At 40.6% G+C, this 19,558-nt stretch overlaps 2 protein-coding genes across 3 annotated transcripts in view; one reads left to right on the top strand and one right to left on the bottom strand.

Moving 5' to 3' along the window:
* Window positions 1–14,855, top strand: part of LOC119792779 (SAM and SH3 domain-containing protein 1-like) — a 102,981-nt gene extending 88,126 nt beyond the window's left edge. The window contains exons 9-18 of the mRNA XM_038299553.1: window positions 462–591; window positions 2,863–3,239; window positions 3,935–4,009; window positions 5,135–5,278; window positions 5,358–5,490; window positions 5,753–5,922; window positions 6,001–6,204; window positions 8,536–8,686; window positions 11,117–11,248; window positions 13,908–14,855. Of these exons, the coding sequence (XP_038155481.1) occupies window positions 462–591; window positions 2,863–3,239; window positions 3,935–4,009; window positions 5,135–5,278; window positions 5,358–5,490; window positions 5,753–5,922; window positions 6,001–6,204; window positions 8,536–8,686; window positions 11,117–11,248; window positions 13,908–14,548 (2,157 nt within the window). The 3' untranslated portion in view covers window positions 14,549–14,855. The remainder of the gene's footprint in view (window positions 1–461; window positions 592–2,862; window positions 3,240–3,934; window positions 4,010–5,134; window positions 5,279–5,357; window positions 5,491–5,752; window positions 5,923–6,000; window positions 6,205–8,535; window positions 8,687–11,116; window positions 11,249–13,907) is intronic.
* A 471-nt stretch (window positions 14,856–15,326) lies between these two features.
* Window positions 15,327–19,272, bottom strand: ddo (D-aspartate oxidase). Of its 2 annotated transcripts, XM_038299551.1 has the most exons (4): window positions 18,914–19,272; window positions 16,342–16,450; window positions 16,089–16,265; window positions 15,328–16,012 (listed from the first exon to the last, which is right to left on the bottom strand). In XM_038299551.1, exons 1-4 carry the CDS (start codon window positions 19,083–19,085, stop codon window positions 15,454–15,456), a joined length of 1,017 nt encoding a protein of 338 aa, XP_038155479.1. In that variant the 5' UTR covers window positions 19,086–19,272; the 3' UTR covers window positions 15,328–15,453. The 2 variants fall into 2 exon arrangements, with proteins under 2 accessions (XP_038155480.1, XP_038155479.1); XM_038299552.1 differs by lacking the exon at window positions 16,342–16,450 and having other exon boundaries at window positions 15,327–16,012; window positions 18,914–19,049.
* Between the last annotated feature and the right edge of the window lie 286 nt (window positions 19,273–19,558).

Here is a 19,558-nt window from a genome sequence, read left to right as displayed (position 1 = left end):
CTTTTGGTTTATAATCAGCTGTATTTTGACTCCAGATGTGTATTCTGGGTTATACACGCTGCCCTCGGTTCGTGTTCAGATACAATACTGATCCTCCTTCAAACAGTGGCTCAGGTTATTTCCCAGCAGGTGGCCGTCGCTTCTTTCACATCTTATTTTAGTTTGCTTTCACACATAGCGTCTGGGTATGTGGTCTCCATCAGTCACAGTAATATCAGCTGTGGTTTCATACAACATATTTATACACAGGTATGCTCTTTAGCAGCAAGTAGAAACATCCTGTTGCTTGTAGATTCTTTTTTTTACATATCGATAACCTCAGCCGATTTTGTCACCATCCTTCAATGTTATGTTTTTTTTTTTTTTTTTCGAAATGTCTGATCAGACTAAGGTTTTTTTGTGTATGTGTGTACTGAGTGTTTTAAAAATAAAATATTTATCTTGCCTTTCTTTTTGTTCAGCCTCTTGAGCTGTCTGAAAACGAAGAGGAATCTCCAACCTTCAAAAGGCTCCACAAACTGGTCAACTCCACACGGAAAGTGAAGAAAAAACTGATCCGAATAGATGAGTCCAAAAGAACCGGAGCTGATGGTACTGATCCAAACGTTTACAATGTCTTTTTAAGAGTTTTATTACCCCATTATTCTTTCTTCTTTTAACAGAAAAGCCCAAGAGGGTTTGTCAGTTCATAACTTTTTTCATATTCTCAGTGGGACGTAGGTTTGGACCTTGACTAGAGCATTTTAACACATTATAAAGGGCTATAATCAGGAATACTAGCAGGTGAACATCTTCAGCTATCTCAGGTTTTTTTGCAGTGTCAGTTTTTTTTTTTAGAGCTGGTTTGAATTTAAAATCATCCGTTCATTTCAGACCAGCCTCCCTGAATGTTCTGATAAAAAAAAAACATCCCCACAGCATCATGCTGCCACCGTCATGTTTATCTACAGTTTTGGTGGGTTCAGCTTAATGTGCAGTATTGGATGCCTGCCAGACACAGCATCATTCATATGAACTAAATGGCTTAATCTCCTCCAGAGTTATTATAGTTACTAAAACAATCACTGATTATTCTGGAGATATAAACGGTTCATTTTGGTGTTTATCAATAAATGCATGAGCCTTGAAAAACTGATGTGAACAGATTTTTTAGTAAGTAGAAATTATTTATGTCAGCTGCATTTTTTAAATGGTATGCAGTGTTAAATCTTTATTACGGTAAACGACGATTCGACCTGCTAAAACTTGTGATGCAATAAAAAATATGCTTCAAATAAAAAAATGCTGCAATCACTAAAAAGAGTCAAAAAACCTGCAATCAACAAAAAAACGCAAAAAAAAATAATAATACCGCAACTGCAGACAAAATGCTGCAATCACAGGAAGAAAATTAGAAAAGCACTCAGAGCACAGACCTCCATCAAGCAGCTAATAGTCCCCCCATACTGTGATTTAAACCTACAGCTGTAACTCGCACAGGATCTGGATCATTCCGAAATTTTTATGAAGTGTTCCCTGACACGAGACCTTCCCCTGGTAAAAATACCATTAAAATGTGTTCATAACTCTTCAAGTTATCATGTAAAGAGAGAGAATCACAAACTCTCCCTAATAATCTAACCTCTTTGCTGGATGTAATGATGAAAATAGTAAACAGAGCAGCAAACTCACTACAAGATGGAAGTGCTCCAGTCCACTAGAGGGAGTCAAACAAGCCTCATCAGACTAGAAGGTTACATAACTATGCTGTTATTCCATAATACTGTAGCACTATGTGTTTGAAAATTAAATGAAAGATAACAAACCTTTCCTTTCTCTCCTTCATCTTTCTTTAAAAAAAAATCCTGCATTAAAGCTGGACTTTCTGTTTCTACGGAAGGTCTGGTCCAATATGGTTTGTTCATTGTTCGAGTCCCTCTAGTGGTCGGGACTATTTCCATTTTTATGGCACGAGACGAGCTCCGAGCCAGCTCCCATGTCAGAGGATGAAAGAGAGCACATCCAGTTAGTCACAGTCAGAGAAAAAGGACTACACTGGAAAACAGGCCGATCTCCAACATCTAGAAACAAAGGTGTTGATGGCAGCAGCACAGCTGATGTTTCTCTCCAGGATGGAGTCACAGCCAAACAGGAACAGACCAGATGAAGCTACTATGAGAAAAAGCAGAGAGAGCAGAACGTTAGAGATTGAACTAACAGATTCTGCAGAGTGGGTGGAGAAAAGGGGTCCCTATGTCCTCCAGCAGTCTAAGCCTATAGCAGCATAACTATAGAGATAGCTCAGGATAACCTGAGCCACTCTAACTAGCAGCTTTATCAAAAAGGAAAGTTTTAAGCCTAGCCTTAAAAGTAGACAGGGTGTCTGCCTCACGGACTAAAACTGGTAGTTGGTTCCACAGGAGAGGAGCCTGAGAACTAAAAGATCTGCCTCCCATTCTTTGCTTATTGTGACAGGCCTAGTCTTGGTAGGTTTGCAATTGTGCCACACTGTCACTCTGTGAGGTGTTTTTAATAACCTAACCCTGCTTTAAACTTAAAATGTTTATTCCTGACCCATCTTAATTGTTTTTTTTTTTTTTCTGTGCTTCATAAAGCTGTTTAGTCACTGATGTTGATTCTAGTGGATTATATTTAGGGGTATCGGAGGGTCTGAGTACAAACTGCTCTGTCACATTAAATCCTATTAAACTCTGCTGAGGATAGCAGCTGTAACATCACAAAAAGCTGTGAACCAGAAGGTGCTTAGATAAAGGATATTTCTGGGTGATTTTAATATTGAGTGAACAGAACATAGACGTTAATATTTTTGCCAAATCCACATAAATTGCTATTATAGTAAATTTTATATTTTTGCCTTCCCAGAGAGCCTAGGTGCTGATGGAAGCCAGCCCCCGCATTCAGGTGTGCTGAGGACGCCTCCGGTCGGCCCCTTGGACTCCTTGGCTTCAGCTTTGCAGAAGCAACTCACCCCTGACAGGGACTCCGACAGCCTGACTACCTCCCATTCCTCCAGCAGTCTGGAGACATGCAGCAGCCAGAAGATGCTCCAGGCCTGTGGAAAGGTCGGCGGGAGCCCCGTTCACCAGGACGCCGGTGCGGTAGAGGAGGTGCGGGAGGCGGCGGAGGACTCCTCCTTCTCTGACGCAGAGGGGTGCAGCGAAGAGGAGCCCAAAATGGCGCGCTCTGTGACCGAAGGAGAGCTCCGTCACCGCGCTCTGGGCTCGCTGAGCCTTCATGGAGTAAGTCCTGGGAGAAATACATGCTTTTTAGTGATACAGTACTTTGAACATGTGACCATGTGGTTAAAAGATTTTCAACTTAAAAAAAAAAAAAAAAAAAAAATCTACCTTGTAATTCCAGAGGAGTTTTATTACAAACGTTTTTTTTGTGAGGATTTTTTTTTCCATCTGTAAAGGTGTGGCAGGAAATTATCTATAATTTGATTTTTTATTTAGTTTTCTTTCATCAAATCAAAGTTGTCTGACTCCAGCCTGCATGGTTAGGGTTAGCAATAAAACCAATAACTTTGAAGAACATTTAAAAAAAAGTAATTGTAAGATACAATCTTTTCCATTTGATTTTTTTGTATAAATTACTGATTCTGGACTGTAGTGTGTCACAAATGGCTTATAAAAAAATATTGAATCTTAAAAAAAAGGAGACAAATTAAGTTGTATTTATAGATCTAACTTACCTTTAAAAATTCCAATTTTCCAGCCTTCTAAGGGATCAAATAGGTTGATTGTACTTGAGCATTAATCTACATATTTTATAGATGATATGAAAACTAGATTAAATTGAGAATTCCTGTTCTCGCGTATGTAACACGGTTCTGTGTTTCCTCAGGTTTCTGCTTGTAGGTTAAATGCTGCGTTTGTTTGCACTAATTTTTATTGGTCTAACCTTCACTGTTTCTACATGGTGTTTCTTGTAGAGAGCCTGCAGCTTTGGTGGATTTGACCTGATGAGTCGCTCAGTTCAAGCAGCCACTTCGGACAATGACAACACTGTATGTTAAATTATTGCTGACTTTTAACCAATCGAATTATTTCAATGATATTGTTACAGATGTTAAAACCACAATCCTCATTAGTCTGGATTAAATTTGACTTGAATTTGATTATTTTTGGATTTGATTACCAGAGTAAACGGGAATGAATATGTCCTAATTAGTCCTTTTTACTCAACCTTTCTGTCGAACAGGAGATATAATGTAGTTCACAACTTCCACCATATATCATCAGGTTAACTTGGATACATTTTCTACAGTCTTTCTAAAGGCACATATATTACCAATAGGAAAAATAAATAGATAAATCCACAAGTTTATGCTGGAAAATTTGGAAATTATGAAATGTATTGGTGTGAAAGCTTGTAGGGATGCACGATATTGGGATTTTGGCCGATATCCGATATGCCGATATTTTAAAACTCATGTAGCCGATAACCGATATTGATACCGATGTTAAAGCTGGACAAAAATAAGTAGTCATTGAAAATAGCAGTTTTGTTATCCATTTCTGACACTTTGAAAAATAATATACTCAAATATATTTTCATATGCTGATATCAAATTGATTTTTAAAAACGCGGTATCGATCTATTTTACTTTCAAAATCCCATGAAATTTCATCGTTCTGTTACAAACTCTCGTGATATTTTGCAAATTCTTGTGAGATTTTGTTAGTAAAATAGATCGATACCGCGTCAATATATCAACATATAAAAATAGGGCAACATTTTGTGAATTTTCGGGGGATTTCGTAGCATAACGATGACATATAGCAATATTTCATTAGTAAAAGAGATTGATATGGTGTTTTTAAATGGCAATATATCAGCATATGAAGATATTGGGATATTTTAATGTATCAATATTTTTTCCCTCGTCTTTAGAAGTTTTTAAGTCTGTAAAAAAGAAGTTTTTGAGGAAGAAGAAGAAGTAGTATTTTATTTATTTTTTTTTAGACTTCAGAAACTCAGAAGCTGATCAAATATCGGGTTAAATATCGGTGGGGTGGCCGATGTCCGATATTCAGTTTTAAGGCCGATACCGATAGGGGGCCGATTATATCGTGCATCCCTAAAAGCTTGTTATACTTGTTTTTCACCCCTCTCTGTTGTTTTAAACCAGACAAAAGATGGAGAGAGTGGGTCGAGAGGCGAAGTCAGGTCTCCTTCAATGTCTCGGATTTCTCTGGGTAAAAAAGTCAAGTCTGTGAGGGAAACCATGAGAAAACACATATCCAAGAGATACCAGAGTTCTCCCTCTGAGCAGGTATGGTGGGTGGAGCTTTGCTGATTATTTTACCTGCTGAAAAACACTGTTAATAACTTGTTGTTTTTCTCTGTACCAGTCGAGTCCAGACCACGTAGCCAGCTGCCCTCAATCGCCTCAGATGAGCTCTGACTCCTTGGAGAAGCCCAAGCTGAAGCCAGGAGGATCTGTGGAGAGTCTGAGGAGCTCCCTCAGTGGGCAGAGCTCCATGAGTAAGTCAGCAGCTTCTCTGTTGTGGTTTTAGGTAGGAATTGTTTACAGAATTTATTTTAACTTTGCTGTGAAGCACCAGATGTGGTTTTTATCGTCCAGGCATTGAAGGAATCAAAATACCCTTTGAAACAGTCTAAACGTTCTGGTTTTCATTATGTTTAGCTGTTGAAAATGGTTACTTCCACCATTTCATTGTGGTTGGAAAGCAGAAGGAAACGTTTGACAGATACTAAGAGATCTTATTTTCTTTTATTTGCATAGGCGGCCAGACGGTCGGCACCACTGACTCGTCTAACAGCAACAGAGAGAGCGTGAAGTCTGAGGATGGGGAAGAAGATGAGCTGCCTTACCGTGGACCTTTCTGTGGACGTGCACTGGTTCATACAGAGTTCACACCGAGTCCCTACGACACTGACTCCCTCAAACTGAAGGTGCCCTGCTTTAAATCACACATGCATGAACGCCTTGTATGTCTTTAAAAAGGCTCATTCCAAAATCTCCTTAAACAGTGTGGAGATGTGATCGACATCATCAGTAAACCCCCGATGGGCACCTGGATGGGAATGCTCAACGGTAAAGTAGGAACCTTCAAGTTTATATATGTGGACGTTCTGAATGAGGAGGTGAAGGCCAAAAAGACACGCAGGAGGAGGAAGGCCAGGCAGCCCAAACCGACTTCTGTGGAGGAGCTGCTTGAGCGCATTAATCTGAAGGTAGACATCAGAGATCATCGTTTTAAAGGCACTAAGAAGAAAAAACATTGAATTCTTTGTTGAAAAAGATGAACTATATTCAATTCAGTTTATTTCTATAGCGCCAATTTACAACACATGTCATCTCAAGGCACTTTACAGTTCACCAGATCATCCAGTCAGACTGATTCAAAGTTTTATATGTAAGGAAAATCAATTGTTTGCATCGACTCATTGACTCTTCAGCAATCCCTCACACTAAGCATGCTTGTAGCGACAGTGGAGAGGAAAAACTCCCTTTTAACAGGAAGAAACCTCCAGCAGAACCAGACTCGGTGTGTCATAGACATAGAAAAAGAAGCATAGATACAAAAGGCAACTGTAAACCAGCTCCACAGGCAGCCCCGTCCAGGAAACACTCAGCCAGGCAGACGAGCTCCGAGCCAGCTCCCATGTCAGAGGATGAAGAGAGCACATCCAGTTAGTCACAATCAGAGAAACAGGACTACACTGGAAAACAAACCAATCTTAAACATCTAGAAATAAAGGTGTTGATGGCAGCAGCACAGCTGATGTTTCTCTCCAGGATGGAGTCACAGCCAAACAGGAACAGACCAGATGAAGCTACTATGAGAAAAAAGCAGAGAGAGCAGAACGTTAGAGATTGAACTAACAGATTCTGCAGAGTGGGAGAATAGAGATAGAATGATGCAGAATGATGAAAAAGGGGTCTTTATGTCCTCCAGCAGTCCAAGCCTATAGCAGCAGAACTATAGAGATGGCTCAGGATAACCTGAGCCACTCTAACTAGAAGCTTTATCAAAAAGGAAAGTTTTAAGCCTAGCCTTAAAAGTAGACAGGGTGTCTGCCTCACGGACTAAAACTGGTAGTTGGTTCCACAGGAGAGGAGCCTGATAACTAAAAGATCTGCCTCCCATTCTACTTTTACCAGTACCAGACCATACTTTCACCCCCGACCAAACGGATTTCAAATTGCAGGAAACGGCTGTTTTCTACTTCTACAACTTGAGCTTGTTCAGTTTAAGGCTTTACTTCATAATGAATGAGCCACCTGATATTTACATAATTTTAAAAACATAAAACATTTTAATAGCTTCTTTTAGCCATTCCATGTGGCGTCTCTTTTAACACCCTGCCAGCCTCTAGGAACCACTAGTAAACCTGCAGATTGAGAGCGAAGTGCATCACAAAAAGTTAATTGTTGTGTAATAAAAAGAAGAAAAGTTGGTTTTATTTTATTACAGCAGCAACCTACAAGATAAACAATATGAACAGGTCATAATAGTGAAAGTTGGCAGTAATTCTGACACAATATCCCTATAAAAATGCCGTCTAGCAGTGAAAAGGGGGTATTTCAATGAAGTGAAGACTAACCCCTAGTTAATCACTGCCTCAAACACGTATCAGGGCAACAGAGGCTGCTGTGTCTCAACAATACAGATGTAACCATGTCATCCGAAGTGAAAGGAAGTCTCTACAAGCCTGTATTTACTGTGACAAAAGGCCAGTGTTAACCGCAGCTTTGAAAGCCGCTAAACCCACATAAACCTACAATTCTGTAGCAACAAGATTGGTTTATGTTTACAGGATCTACTGCTATGTTTTCTATAATTTAACCGAATGGAAAAAAAGTTCAGTTTACTCTAATTTTTTTTATTAGTACAGTTCACTTACTTTTTAAGGAGAAACATGGTAACTTCAGCATCCCTTTTGAAATTGCTCTCCTTTATTAGCGCCTTCCACCTGGAGAAAGCTTACCTGATGATGATGATCCCCGTTTGTTTGTTTTTTTTGCCTCCAGTTTTGCTGTTTAAGTTCTCCTTTTCGCCTTCTTGTTGATGCTGAAATCGTTTCTTGCGCTGCTGCTGCAGATGCATGGTCCTGCATTGAGCTGCAGACTCTGTTTTTTGGGTTAGCGTCTCCAAATGATCTTCACCGCCGCCTCTCAATCACACTGCACTGCCAGCAATGGAGAAACATGCAGCAATTCCTGTGTAATGTGTTGATGGAACTTCTTTATCCTTCAGCATCTCTACTTTCAAGAAGGCAGACTGTCATGGCGTTTCAAAAACGGGTGCCCAGCCTCATAAATGAACTAATATAATATTCTTCGCCTATGAAAATGTATCTGATTAATAGTGGAGATAATAAGACACAAAAAATAACACGTATTTAAATGCCACTATCAATATCAGGCAATGGAAAAGAAATGTCCCTTTATTAACACATACATTCCGATGTAGACAGACTCTAATTTTTTTTTTTATATTGTTATTTTTTTACACTTGTTGATTTATAAAATCATGTCTGTCTCTCCTCGGTTCTCAACAGGAGCATCTCCCCACCTTCCTTTTTAATGGCTACGAGGATCTTGACACGTTCCAGCTGCTGGAAGAGGAGGACCTGGATGAGCTGAACATCACGGACCCGCAGCACAGAGCAGTGCTGCTAACTGCTGTGGAGCTGCTCCAGGAGTATGAAGGTGAGTCTTTTTGGGCCGGAGAAGTATAGAAACTGGCAGCAGTTCGGCTGTGGATAGATCGATGGGGAAAATAAGATGGGCGGAGAACATATTTTCATTCTTTGCCTCATAGTTGCATCCATTCATAAATTCAACTTCTTTCTTTAATCACTGATCTTTAACAGTCTGAAAATACAAGTAGGTATAAAACTCAGTAGGATCCCAAGATGAATTCAAATATAAATGCAGGGCTCGATGTTAACCATCGCCCGGTCTCCCGGGGGAAGGAGTTTTTATTGTTGGGAGAGTACAAATTTCATTGAATTTGCCCGCCGGGCAAGTGCAACGATCACAAAAAAAAATTATTTATCACTCAAAATTACTTAAAAATAGTGTTGCGCCGATGCCATTTTTTGGCCCCGATACCTGGCTGTCGTATCAGCCGATACGATAACATAATAATGTAAAATAATTGCCATCATGGCTTTGTCAAGCTGCTGCCTTCCTTTGTGAAGCAGGAAAAAAATCTAATACAAAGTGAATCTAGTAGAACTTTTTATTGCCTGCCAGGAGTGGGTGACAATAGTTGAAGAAACTTTTGGCTCTCAAAATGGTATCGGTGGCCTATTTTTTGGTACTCGCCGATACCGATACCACCATTTTAGGGCAGTATCGGGGCCCTGTCCGATACTGGTATCGGTGCAACACTACTTAAAAATCACCGACATTCGATGAAAAAGACCCTGAAGCGTTGCCGGCGGCATTTTTGTTGTTTTGTACACATTCTTGCGTGAATTGAAAAAGCCAAATGATTTTCCACCAGATGGCGTGATTTTTGTCCACCTAGCGGTAATTTTGATGTAGTTGCCAAAACGACAAACGGCTGAATTTATTTTGTCAGGGAAAACTAATCCTGAGTCAGTTAAAAGTCAGGGAATTCTGAAATGATGTCAGACTGTGGAAACCCTGAATAAAATAACTATGTATAATGATTCTCTAGAAAAGTCACATTATATTAATAGTATTATATTGTATAAACATACCGTGAATCTAAAAGAAATGTTATTCATTTGTGACATTGACTTCTGTCTTGTGATTTATCTTAAGTTTTTAACATTTTTTTAGATTTTTAACATTACAATTTCTATTTTTCCAAGCACACAAGAGTTTAAAGCAAAGTTTAGTTTGAAAAGAATGTGCAGGAAGGATTGAAAAGCATGTTAACACGGTAATGTAGGCTTGAGTTCATTATCTGACGCATGCAGATACACACCAGGAACCTGGAAACTTAAAAAATACTGAATTACAAAAAACATTTAAAAAACAAACATGTTTCATTGATATATATATACAAAAATGAATATTAGGAACTATATTTATCAAACATTATACTTGGCAAGGAAAAATTGTTTTTGGGCAAATTAAATTTGAAAGTCGGGCAAGTGGTAATAATCCTTAAAGGAATAGTACACCCAAAACATGATTAGCCTTCATTTTCTAATCACCCCCATGCTGAACAACACTCTGGAGTACTTTTTTGATATCTCAAATGCATCTGGAGATCTGGGAGGCTTCTTGCTGTCTGCTGACATTCAAATAATGGAGGTCTATGGCGCCCGAGGCAGAAAGGTCCATAAAAGTCCACAAAAAACGTGTCAATATTCCTCCATACTGTTCGTCCAATGTATTCCAAGTGTCCTGAGTGGGTAGCGTCCATAATTTACTCGAAACGAAGTCATTTAGAATGTTTTTAGAGCATAAACAGTGGTGTATAGGATTTCCTCAAAGCGCGCGCCTGCGAGTTCACGACTCTACGGAAGCCGGCAGACCAAACCAGATGAAAGTGCGCATTCAGCGTCTGCTCTGCCGATAATGCAAGCGTAGAAGAAGAAATGTGCTGTTTACCTGTGCAAAGAAAGAAACAACGGAAGAAAAATGTCTGAGGACTTCAGTGTTGAGGAAGAGCATGAGTTCTTTGCCGAGCTGAATGCGCACTTTCATCTGGTTTGGTTTGCCGCGGTTTCCGTAGAGTCGTGAACTCGCAGGCGCGCGCTTTGAGGAAATCCTATACACTACTGTTTATGCTCTAAAAACATTCTAAATGACTTCGTTTCGAGTAAATTATGGACGCTACCCACTCAGGACACTTGGAATACATTGGACGAGCAGTATGGAGGAATATTGACACGTTTTTTGTGGACTTTTATGGACCTTTCTGCCTCGGGCGCCATAGACCTCCATTATTTGAATGTCAGCAGACAGCAAGAAGCTTCCCAGATCTCCAGATGCATTTGAGATATCAAAAAAGTACTCCAGAGTGTTGTTCAGCATGGGGGTGAGTAGAAAATGAAGGCTAATCATGCTTTGGGTGTACTATTCCTTTAACATCAACCCCTGAAATGTGAGAGAAATGTGACCCTGGCCCCCTGCTGGTGGTGCTGTGTGTTGCAGGAAGCAGTGACCCTGAGCGGAGCGCTCAGTGCGGATCCTCTCAAGAGAAGCTTCTTCTAGACAGGCGTGGAGTCCTGGGCGACTCTCCGCGGGACTCTGGCTGCTATGAGAGTAACGAGAACCTGGAGAACGGTAACGACAGCCTGACCCGCCTGTGAACTCTGTCCTTTTCTTCGGCCTCCTTATAAAGACTCTCTGGGCCTCTTTCCTTGATGCTTAAGAATTCCAACCCTTCAGCTTTTATGCTCTTTTGGAAAGACTTTTATCACAGTTACCTGTGATGAACTTTTTTTCTCCCGTCATTCCTAATCTTAAAGTTTTCTTTTGCTGCTTCACTCTTTTTTTTTTTTTCATGCAGTGCTTCCAGGCGCATCTGAAGCAACGGCTAAAGACTCGACAGTGACAACAGAACAGAGATGACAGATATCTGTTTTTTATGACAGTAGAAGTTCACAGTGAGAAAGTTTACTCCCCTCAAAGTGGAAGCACACGTGGAGCAGCTTGCAGCTTTGCTCTCAGATCGACCTTCGCTCTGAACTCGTGTGGTGGCTTCTTTTCTGCTTCTGCTGCAAATAGAGACATTCAAACTCCTGTGTGAGAAGACTATTTAATCAACCTCTACGCTTACTTTCCTGGTAACTGCAGTACATACTTATGTGAGTGCTTGGCCTATTTACAGTGACGGTACAGGTCAGAAGTTTACATACAGCCATCACGGACCACATCTGCTCCTTTTCAGGGTGAAATGATAATTTAACGCAATGATTTAAGCTTGAGGTTTCTCTATACAATGTTAGAAAATACACTAAACAAACTGGACCGACCCTGCATGCATAATCAGAACCGCAACAAGCTGCTTGCATGCATGATGAGGTAGCAGGTCATGGTTGTGGACTGATCTCCAATGCACTTTATGACAGATACAGATCATAGCTACCAAGATGCTAAAGCTCAAGGAAGGTGGTGAAGCCATATGGTTATGGTTGAGCATAACCGGTCAAATAATCACACATTAATGTCTCCTCCAGCCTCAATAGGTTAAATCTATACACTAAAGAGAACCCACTTACATTTGGTATCCATTTAAAGCTTTCGGTTTAGTTCTGCTTGGATATTTGATTTTTTTTTCCTGGCAGGAATAGAACTTTTTTTTTCCTTTTGTATATTTGCAATATTTTTTTGATTTCTCAAAACCCTTTGGTTGCTTTTGGGATCTTTGTTCAATTAAAGCAAACAACTTTTTCCATGTTTCAACGGGTTAGCTTTCTTTCGACCATTCTGATAAAATAGAAGAATCCTACATTTTTCTTCTCAGGGCATAAACTTTGGAAGACATTTGGTTTAGTTTCCTAGTTAATTGGCTTCAGGGTGTTGATTTTTGGTCATAGCTCAGTGACTGGGTGTTCCAGGGGTTTCCATTACACAATGAAAGGGGGTTCCTGGTCCTCAGAAGGAAGATCTCTCCTCTAAAGGACAGATAAACGTCTGTAAACATAGTTTTAGATGCTGTTGCTGGTTGCAAGGAACTACAGGAGATATATGCATATATTTTATAATAGCATTTATATTTATTCAGGGTGGAAGTTCAGAAGTATGCAGTAAGTTAATACATAGATGCATCATGAATTCACCCTAGAAAAGAGCTGTTTACCTGCGTCGTTAGAATCATGACTGTGCGTACACTTCTGAACTGTACATCATGCTAACTGTGGTTATTTTCTGGAGTTTGCTAACTGTTAAACGCAGCCGCTTGTAATAATAGTTGAAGAGCACTCTGAATGTCAGCGTGTCACTCTGGGCCTCCCCTGTTCTCTGTTCAGATTCTGCTGTTTGTGTAAAATGTAATGTTGCACAATATTTTATCATGTGCCTGAAAGCTGCTTCATGCAGTGGAATTAAAGGATTTACCTTAAAGTCTATACTTGCTGAAATGTGGGATTTTGTGTAACTAACTTTAAATTCAGTCATTTGCAGAATTAAAGTAGGTCCTTACAGAAGTGACTTGGGTTTCTTAAAGTGGACCTTAGTCATGGTCGAGCGTGAGGAATAAACGGCTCCATGCTTCACCACACTGGGCTGCTTGCATTTCTTTAACGCGTCGTTCTTTCCGGCCTTCGTCACTTCTTTCTGTCGCAGAGTTGCTCTCTTGTTTTATTCGCATTTTCTAGCAAAAACATTCATACCTCTTCCAGTTTTTCACTGGTTCTTGGGTTCTAACCTGATATTTCACTGTTCCGTAAGCAATAGATCAACACAAAGTAAGATTTGTGTTCATTTATCCAATAATATGATGGGCAGCGGTATTCAGCCGCTCTAAGTGCTGTGTAGAACAACCAGGTCATGGAGTGCTGCGGAAACCACTTATTTACATGTTCATTTAGGTTATGTGGGAAAGCTTTAAAAGTTCAGGATATCTGACCTTATTAAGGTTTTCTTTAACCTATACTTTCTTCTAAGTGTGCAAGACTCATAGTTATCAGCAGATTCTTCTACCTGAGTTGTTAATCTCTGCAGCTCCTCCAAAGTTACCTTGGACCACTTGACCAGAACTTTATTTTCAATCTGAACACATTTTTTTCAGGTTTTTATTTGAAAATAAATATTCCCAATTTGAACAACCCTGTGTTGGTCTATCACATGCGGTTGCATTAAAACATAAGGCTGCAGTCGTTACGTGACAAACTGTGGAAGACAAAGTTAGATGGTTATAAAAAACTAAAGTTGGAATATATATAAAAAAAAAACTAGGTTGCACCTGCATGATCCACACACACTTCCCTTGTTATTCCAGGAAAGCAAAAAAAATCACCCGGATCCATCAACAGGTCTTCATCTGGATTTGAGTCCAGCCTCCTCCCCACATCCACTGTCCAAAATAAAACTCACCTGCCCTCCATTCAGCAATCTCTTAGGCCCCCAAATAATTACTTTGCTCCCATGAACTCTGGAGGAGCAATTGCTCGAAGTCACAGCTGCGCGGATCTTAAAAGCAGCTCACCGCCGAACTCGTTGGATTGCTCCGACTCCCTAAAAGCTCTCCACAAAGATCGGTGTAGAAAACAGCCCAACCAAGCTGACCGACTGAGCGCCACAAAGCCAGCTAAGGCCTCACAGCATGCTGTAATTCCTCCTCCTGTTAGCAGAGCTTCTGACACAGACGGAGATAAGGTGTTTGCACAAAAACAGGCAGTTAAAACTGAGAGCAGAGCCATAGAGCTGCAACGAGCTGCAGAAAAGTCAAGTCAACCAGACTCACACCCAGAAGAGCCCTTCACCACAAAAACCACCAGTGGATCTGAGCGCACCAATCAGGTCTCTGCAGAGGACATGATAAGCCAACCGGTTTCAGCCGCTTCAGAAGCTCGACGACTGAAACTCCAAAGAATTAAAAAGATTTCCTCGCATTCAGTAAGTTGGGGGCCTAATGTGTAAAAGGAAGAAATAAAAACAAAGGTCTAAACTATAGAGGAAAAACTGGAACCAGTTTCCTCCTATGTTGTGATTTAGGATGTAGTAAGGAAAATGTTCTTAGCTTTGCTGCTGCTGTATCGGGGTATTGCTTTTCTTCAACTGTGTAGAAAATAGTAACAGAAGAGGTCTGTGCAGGTTTGTTGTTGGACGTGAAAACTTTTTTAAGTTCAGCCCTGTCAGCTGAAACTCTGGTAGAGCAAACATCTCATTAGAAACAAACTTAAGCATTTCTCAGTTTAGTGCCATTAAACATGTCCATTAAGTGCAATATACACTTTCTATTTACAAATAAGATTCATTGAAATGTATTCCTTGTGAAGTTGAATGTAAGTTCGTATCCGTTTCCCACAATTATAGTTTTATTGTATGCATTTTTTAGCTGATCATGAAATAAATTGTTTTCAATGTACAAATATGCTATTAATAAAGATATTGCTGACCTACCGTAAACTTTTGTATTGATAAGAGAGCAAACTAAATAAAATTCACTTAAAAAAAATGGATTATAGGCATAAAGTTACACTTTATTTTCAGGTAGGTATTACTGTTTTACAGTGTAATTACCTTAAACTGATTTTATTCCTGATGCTGCTAAACAATCCAACATGTTGATTACAGTTATGTTTATTTATGGTTATTTCAATTAATTTAATTGATTTATAAAATATTTTTAGATTATTTCATTATACAGGTATGTCTCAAGAAATCTACATTATTTTTTTTTATAATTCAAATCAGCTGGAGACACAAATATCCTCTTGCTGGGTTTTTTTTATGGCCTCTTTGCTTCATTAATAATCCTAAAAGTGCTCAGATGTTAGATTTGATGAGGACTAGCCTCTGCTCTAAATTGGCAGGTTAACGGTTCACAGTTTCGCCTGTTGAGGCATTTCTTGAATGCACTTTCTGACCAACTCCAGGGCATCCAAAGCCGTTCCCCAGGCGATGGTGACCCCCCAACCCCCGTGGCCGTAGTTGTGAACAACCGGCACCATGCAGCCCTGCAGCTGCACCCTCTCCCGCTCCACCCTCGGGTTCCTCCTGCTTGGCCTGAGACCGACCCACTCGCTAAGAACCTTTGCTTTCTTCAGGGAAGGTTCCAGCCTGGCGCAGCGCTCCAGGATGCTCTGGGTGTCTCCTTTGTCCACATGCAGGCGCCAGTCTCCCTCCTGTCTGGTCCCGCCGATGGTGACGCTGTGTATGCCGGGGTAGATGTAGGTTTTCCCATCTCCGTCTCTGATGAAGTGGTTCAACCAGGGGGCCTCCACCTGGAGAACCTGGCCCCTGACTGGGTACACGCCTGCGTCACCCACTAACTCTTTGGAGCCAAGTCCGGAGCAGTTCACAATGAGGTCGAAACCGTCGCTTAGCTCCTGCAAACTGTTAACTTTCCTCTGCTCCACTTGGCCGCCAGCCTCTCTAAACCTTTAAAAAAAATACACAACCAGTAAGATTTAAAATCTCAATTTGCAAAAAAAATTTTGATTTAAGGAGGACAAACCTTTTCTCCAGCCAGGGAAGGTAGCTGGAGCATTCACATTTTATAGAAGTGAACGCTTGTCCGAATTTATGATCTGGAAAACGCTTCAGTTCGCCATCAGCCATGATTCTAAAGCCAATCACCAAGTCAGACCAGAAGGGCGTCTTATTGGCTGGAACTTCCTTAAAAATCTGACAGCTGTAAGAGAAATGGACAAAATCAGAACATGCAAATCGGATCTATAGATCTGGATCTTAGATCTACATATTGTTACCCAGAGCTCAGCATTACGCCGGCATCTGGTGCATGCTGAGACTGAGCAATAGCCAGAAGGTGATCAAAGCTGTCTTTGAACCAGCGTCTTTGTCTCTCCAGAGGAACATCTGAGAGAAAAATGGAGAGAATTATCTATTTTAGCATGAAAAACATCTCGTCTTTTTATTTTTTAAGGCATGTCTCATGTCTTTTGCAAGGCACTGCACCTCGCCTCGCAGAAGTATTCACTAACTGTAAACTTATGCACATTTTAACACGGTACAACTCTAACCTTTCTTGTTTTCCTAAGGATTTTATTTAAGATTTTTTTTTTGCTCCTCTACTTTGATAAATTGAGGACCCACCTGTTGTTGCACTTTGGGGTGTTTGTGTGGTTGTAAAGCTAAAATTTTTAGTTTATCGATTGCACAATGTCTCATTCTCTGTCAGATATTTATGTCTTCCCACAGATTCTACATTAAGATTTAGATCTGGGCTTTGACTAGGCCATTATTTGAAAATCATTGTTCAGCTGAAAAAAAGGAACCATCATATCTGCAAGTCTTCTGCAACCTCTAATGCAGGGGGCTGCAATCTCTACAATCCAAAGAGCCAACTTGACTTCAGTCCAGCTAATAAAACCTGGTTCTGCTGGAGGTTTCTTCCTGTTCAAAGGGAGTTTTTCTTCTCCACTGTCGCTACAAGCATGTTTAGTGTGAGGGATTGCTGAAGAGTCAATGAGTCGATGCAATCAGCTGGTTTTCCTTAGATAGAAAACTTAGAATCAATCTGACTGGATGATCTGGTTGAACTGTAAAGTGCCTTGAGATGACATGATGTGAATTGGTGCTATAGAAATAAACTGAATTGAATTGAAATTAAAATGTAATCTTAAAAAAAGAAATGTATTAACCATCTACCTCAGGAGATTTGTCTTTTTTAAATAACCACCGTGCCATTTAAAATTTTAGGTTCTAAAATCAAGGTGGGGAAAGAGAGAATACATTTTAAATGGGTTCCTGAAATTTGTCTTAAAATTCCATCCATCCATTTTCTTCCTCTTTATCCGTGGCCGGGTCACAGAGGCAGCAGTCTAAGCAGAGATGCCCAGACTTCCCATCCACAAACATTTCCTCCAGCTGCTCTTGGGGGAAACCAAGGCGACACCAGGCCAGCTCAGGGACATAGTCCCTCAAGCGTGTCCTGGGCCTTCAACAAGGCTTCCTCCCAAAAAGACATGCCTGGAACGCCTGATGCAGGCGACCAGGAGGCATCCAGAACAGATGCCTGAGCCTCCTCAGCTGATCTCATGATCATAGGTGAGGGTGGGAACGTAGATTGATCAGTAAATTGAGAGCTTTGTGTAAAAATGATCTTGGTGGGGGAGAATCCCAAGAATCTGTTATATCTATCCATTTTCCATCAGGCTTATCCCTGCAGGGGTTGCGAGGGGTGCTGGTGTCTGGAGGCGGGGTCCCCCTGGACAGGTCTCCAGTCTATCGCAGGACAACACAGAGACAAACAAGACAAACCATTCATGCACACACATGAAGACCCAGAGAGAACGAACGCATGCTCAGGGAGAACATGCAAACTCCATGCAGAAAGATCCCAGCCCAGGAATAGAACCTGGAACCTTCTTGCAGATCTACCCACTGCGCCACTAAGCAGCCCCATTTTCAGTTAAAGTTAGAGTCAATTCGTTTTTGGAAATCAGGGTTTATACAGGAAGGAGGAACTATAATTTAATGCTTTTTAATGCTCTTAGAAATCATTTTAATGCCATATATATATATATATATATATATATATATATATATAAACACGGCCAAATCCTTCATAATCTTTACCATCGACAGGCTGCAGCCATGTCCCGAATTTCTCGTTTTCCAGCCACTTATGTTAAAATTTGCTTTTTCCAATTCTCTAGCTTTTTCTGTGCCTCAAGCTTCTGTTCTGAACAGATGGCTTTAGGATCAATCAGGAGCAGTTCCAAGCAAACAAGTGGAACCATTTAAATCTGATATATTTGCCTCTTTTTTTTTTATAAAGCATTTTAAATGCCATGATAATCACATTTAATGAATTTTAATGCCAATTAAGGCCTTACTTAAAAAAAATATATAATTTAATGACCTTTAATGATTTTTTAATGACCCGCAGAAACCCTGGTAATGCAGTTAAATCATTTTAAAGAATTATCTGGTTCTTTATCATTTGTAGCCAAAGTGATGAAGCCACTCATGGCTCCTGCTCTAACAGCTCTTCTTCCAGGATGACCCTGGATTTCATTTTACTCATTTTCACATCATCTCTGACCATCCCCACAGCATGATGCTGCCACCACCACCATAAGTTCTCCTGGTGTAATGTCTGCTTAGTGGACGTTTGAAGGCAATAACCAAAAAAATAAAACAAAGTTCAGGTAAAGAGGCTTAATAAGAAATCGTGTTTTTTCATTTGCAAAAGAGAAGCTGAAAGATAATATTAAAATGCAATGGTTCTTCTAGGATTTTTTACTTTACAGTGAAGCACAACTTTTCAATGTTAAAAAGCTCAAGGCGCGTAAAACGCAAATGATTGTTTCTCACCTGGAAATTCAGCAGCAAACAGGATCCCAGCAGCTCCATCGCTGGTGGTGTCCGGGCTGAATTTCTCTGACAGAAGAGTCACCGAGCAGAGAGGGAGAGCCTCAGCTATACAGACAGCGGTGGAGAATCCAACCACACCGGCCCCCACCACGACCAGCCGGAGCCTCTTCATCCTGCACAGCCTGACGCACACTGTGACCCTAACCTGCGGCTTTTATCTGCAAGGTTAATCCACAACTAGGTGTTGCAATGCATCAGCTCCGGTCCAGGAATCTGTACCTAAAACGTCACTATAAGCGCCTTTCTCCGACTTGTCTCTTGCAAAACAAGCCATAAAAGACTGGTTATTCATGAACCTATTCAGGCATGGGCGTAGGTTTGCATAGGGACCATAGGGACATGTCCCTACCAAAATTTTGAACCGACCTAATTGTCCCGACCAATAATTGGATGTGAGCAACATGTTTATAATTTCCAGCAGTAGTTGTTGCAGCAGTGGCTTCTTTTCCTCTCGCAGCTCCTCTGCCTGGTCTCTCCTGTCCCTTTCATGTAGCAGCGCATGGAACTGCTGCGCTGTTTAACTCCACTCTCATTGGTTGTTCTGCCTTAAGTTCCGCCTTCTTTCTCTCTGATTGGCTGTTTTCT

Source organism: Cyprinodon tularosa, unplaced genomic scaffold, assembly GCF_016077235.1.
Source record: "Cyprinodon tularosa strain WSP-4 unplaced genomic scaffold, ASM1607723v1 ctg430, whole genome shotgun sequence".
Lineage (NCBI taxonomy): Eukaryota > Metazoa > Chordata > Actinopteri > Cyprinodontiformes > Cyprinodontidae > Cyprinodon > Cyprinodon tularosa.
The sequence above is the reverse complement of the archived record's forward strand: the minus strand, read 5'-3'. Positions and strand labels throughout refer to the sequence as shown.

Excerpts from the sequence above, each read along its gene's own strand:
- ddo (XM_038299551.1), bottom strand. The coding sequence starts at position 19,085 with ATGAAGAGGCTCCGGCTGGTCGTGGTGGGGGCCGGTGTGGTTGGATTC. Across the intron at positions 16,266-16,341 it reads GGCGTAATGCTGAGCTCTGG|CTGTCAGATTTTTAAGGAAG; the intron begins GTAACAATATGT and ends TTTCTCTTACAG. Across the intron at positions 16,013-16,088 it reads CTTCCCTGGCTGGAGAAAAG|GTTTAGAGAGGCTGGCGGCC; the intron begins GTTTGTCCTCCT and ends TTTTTTTTAAAG.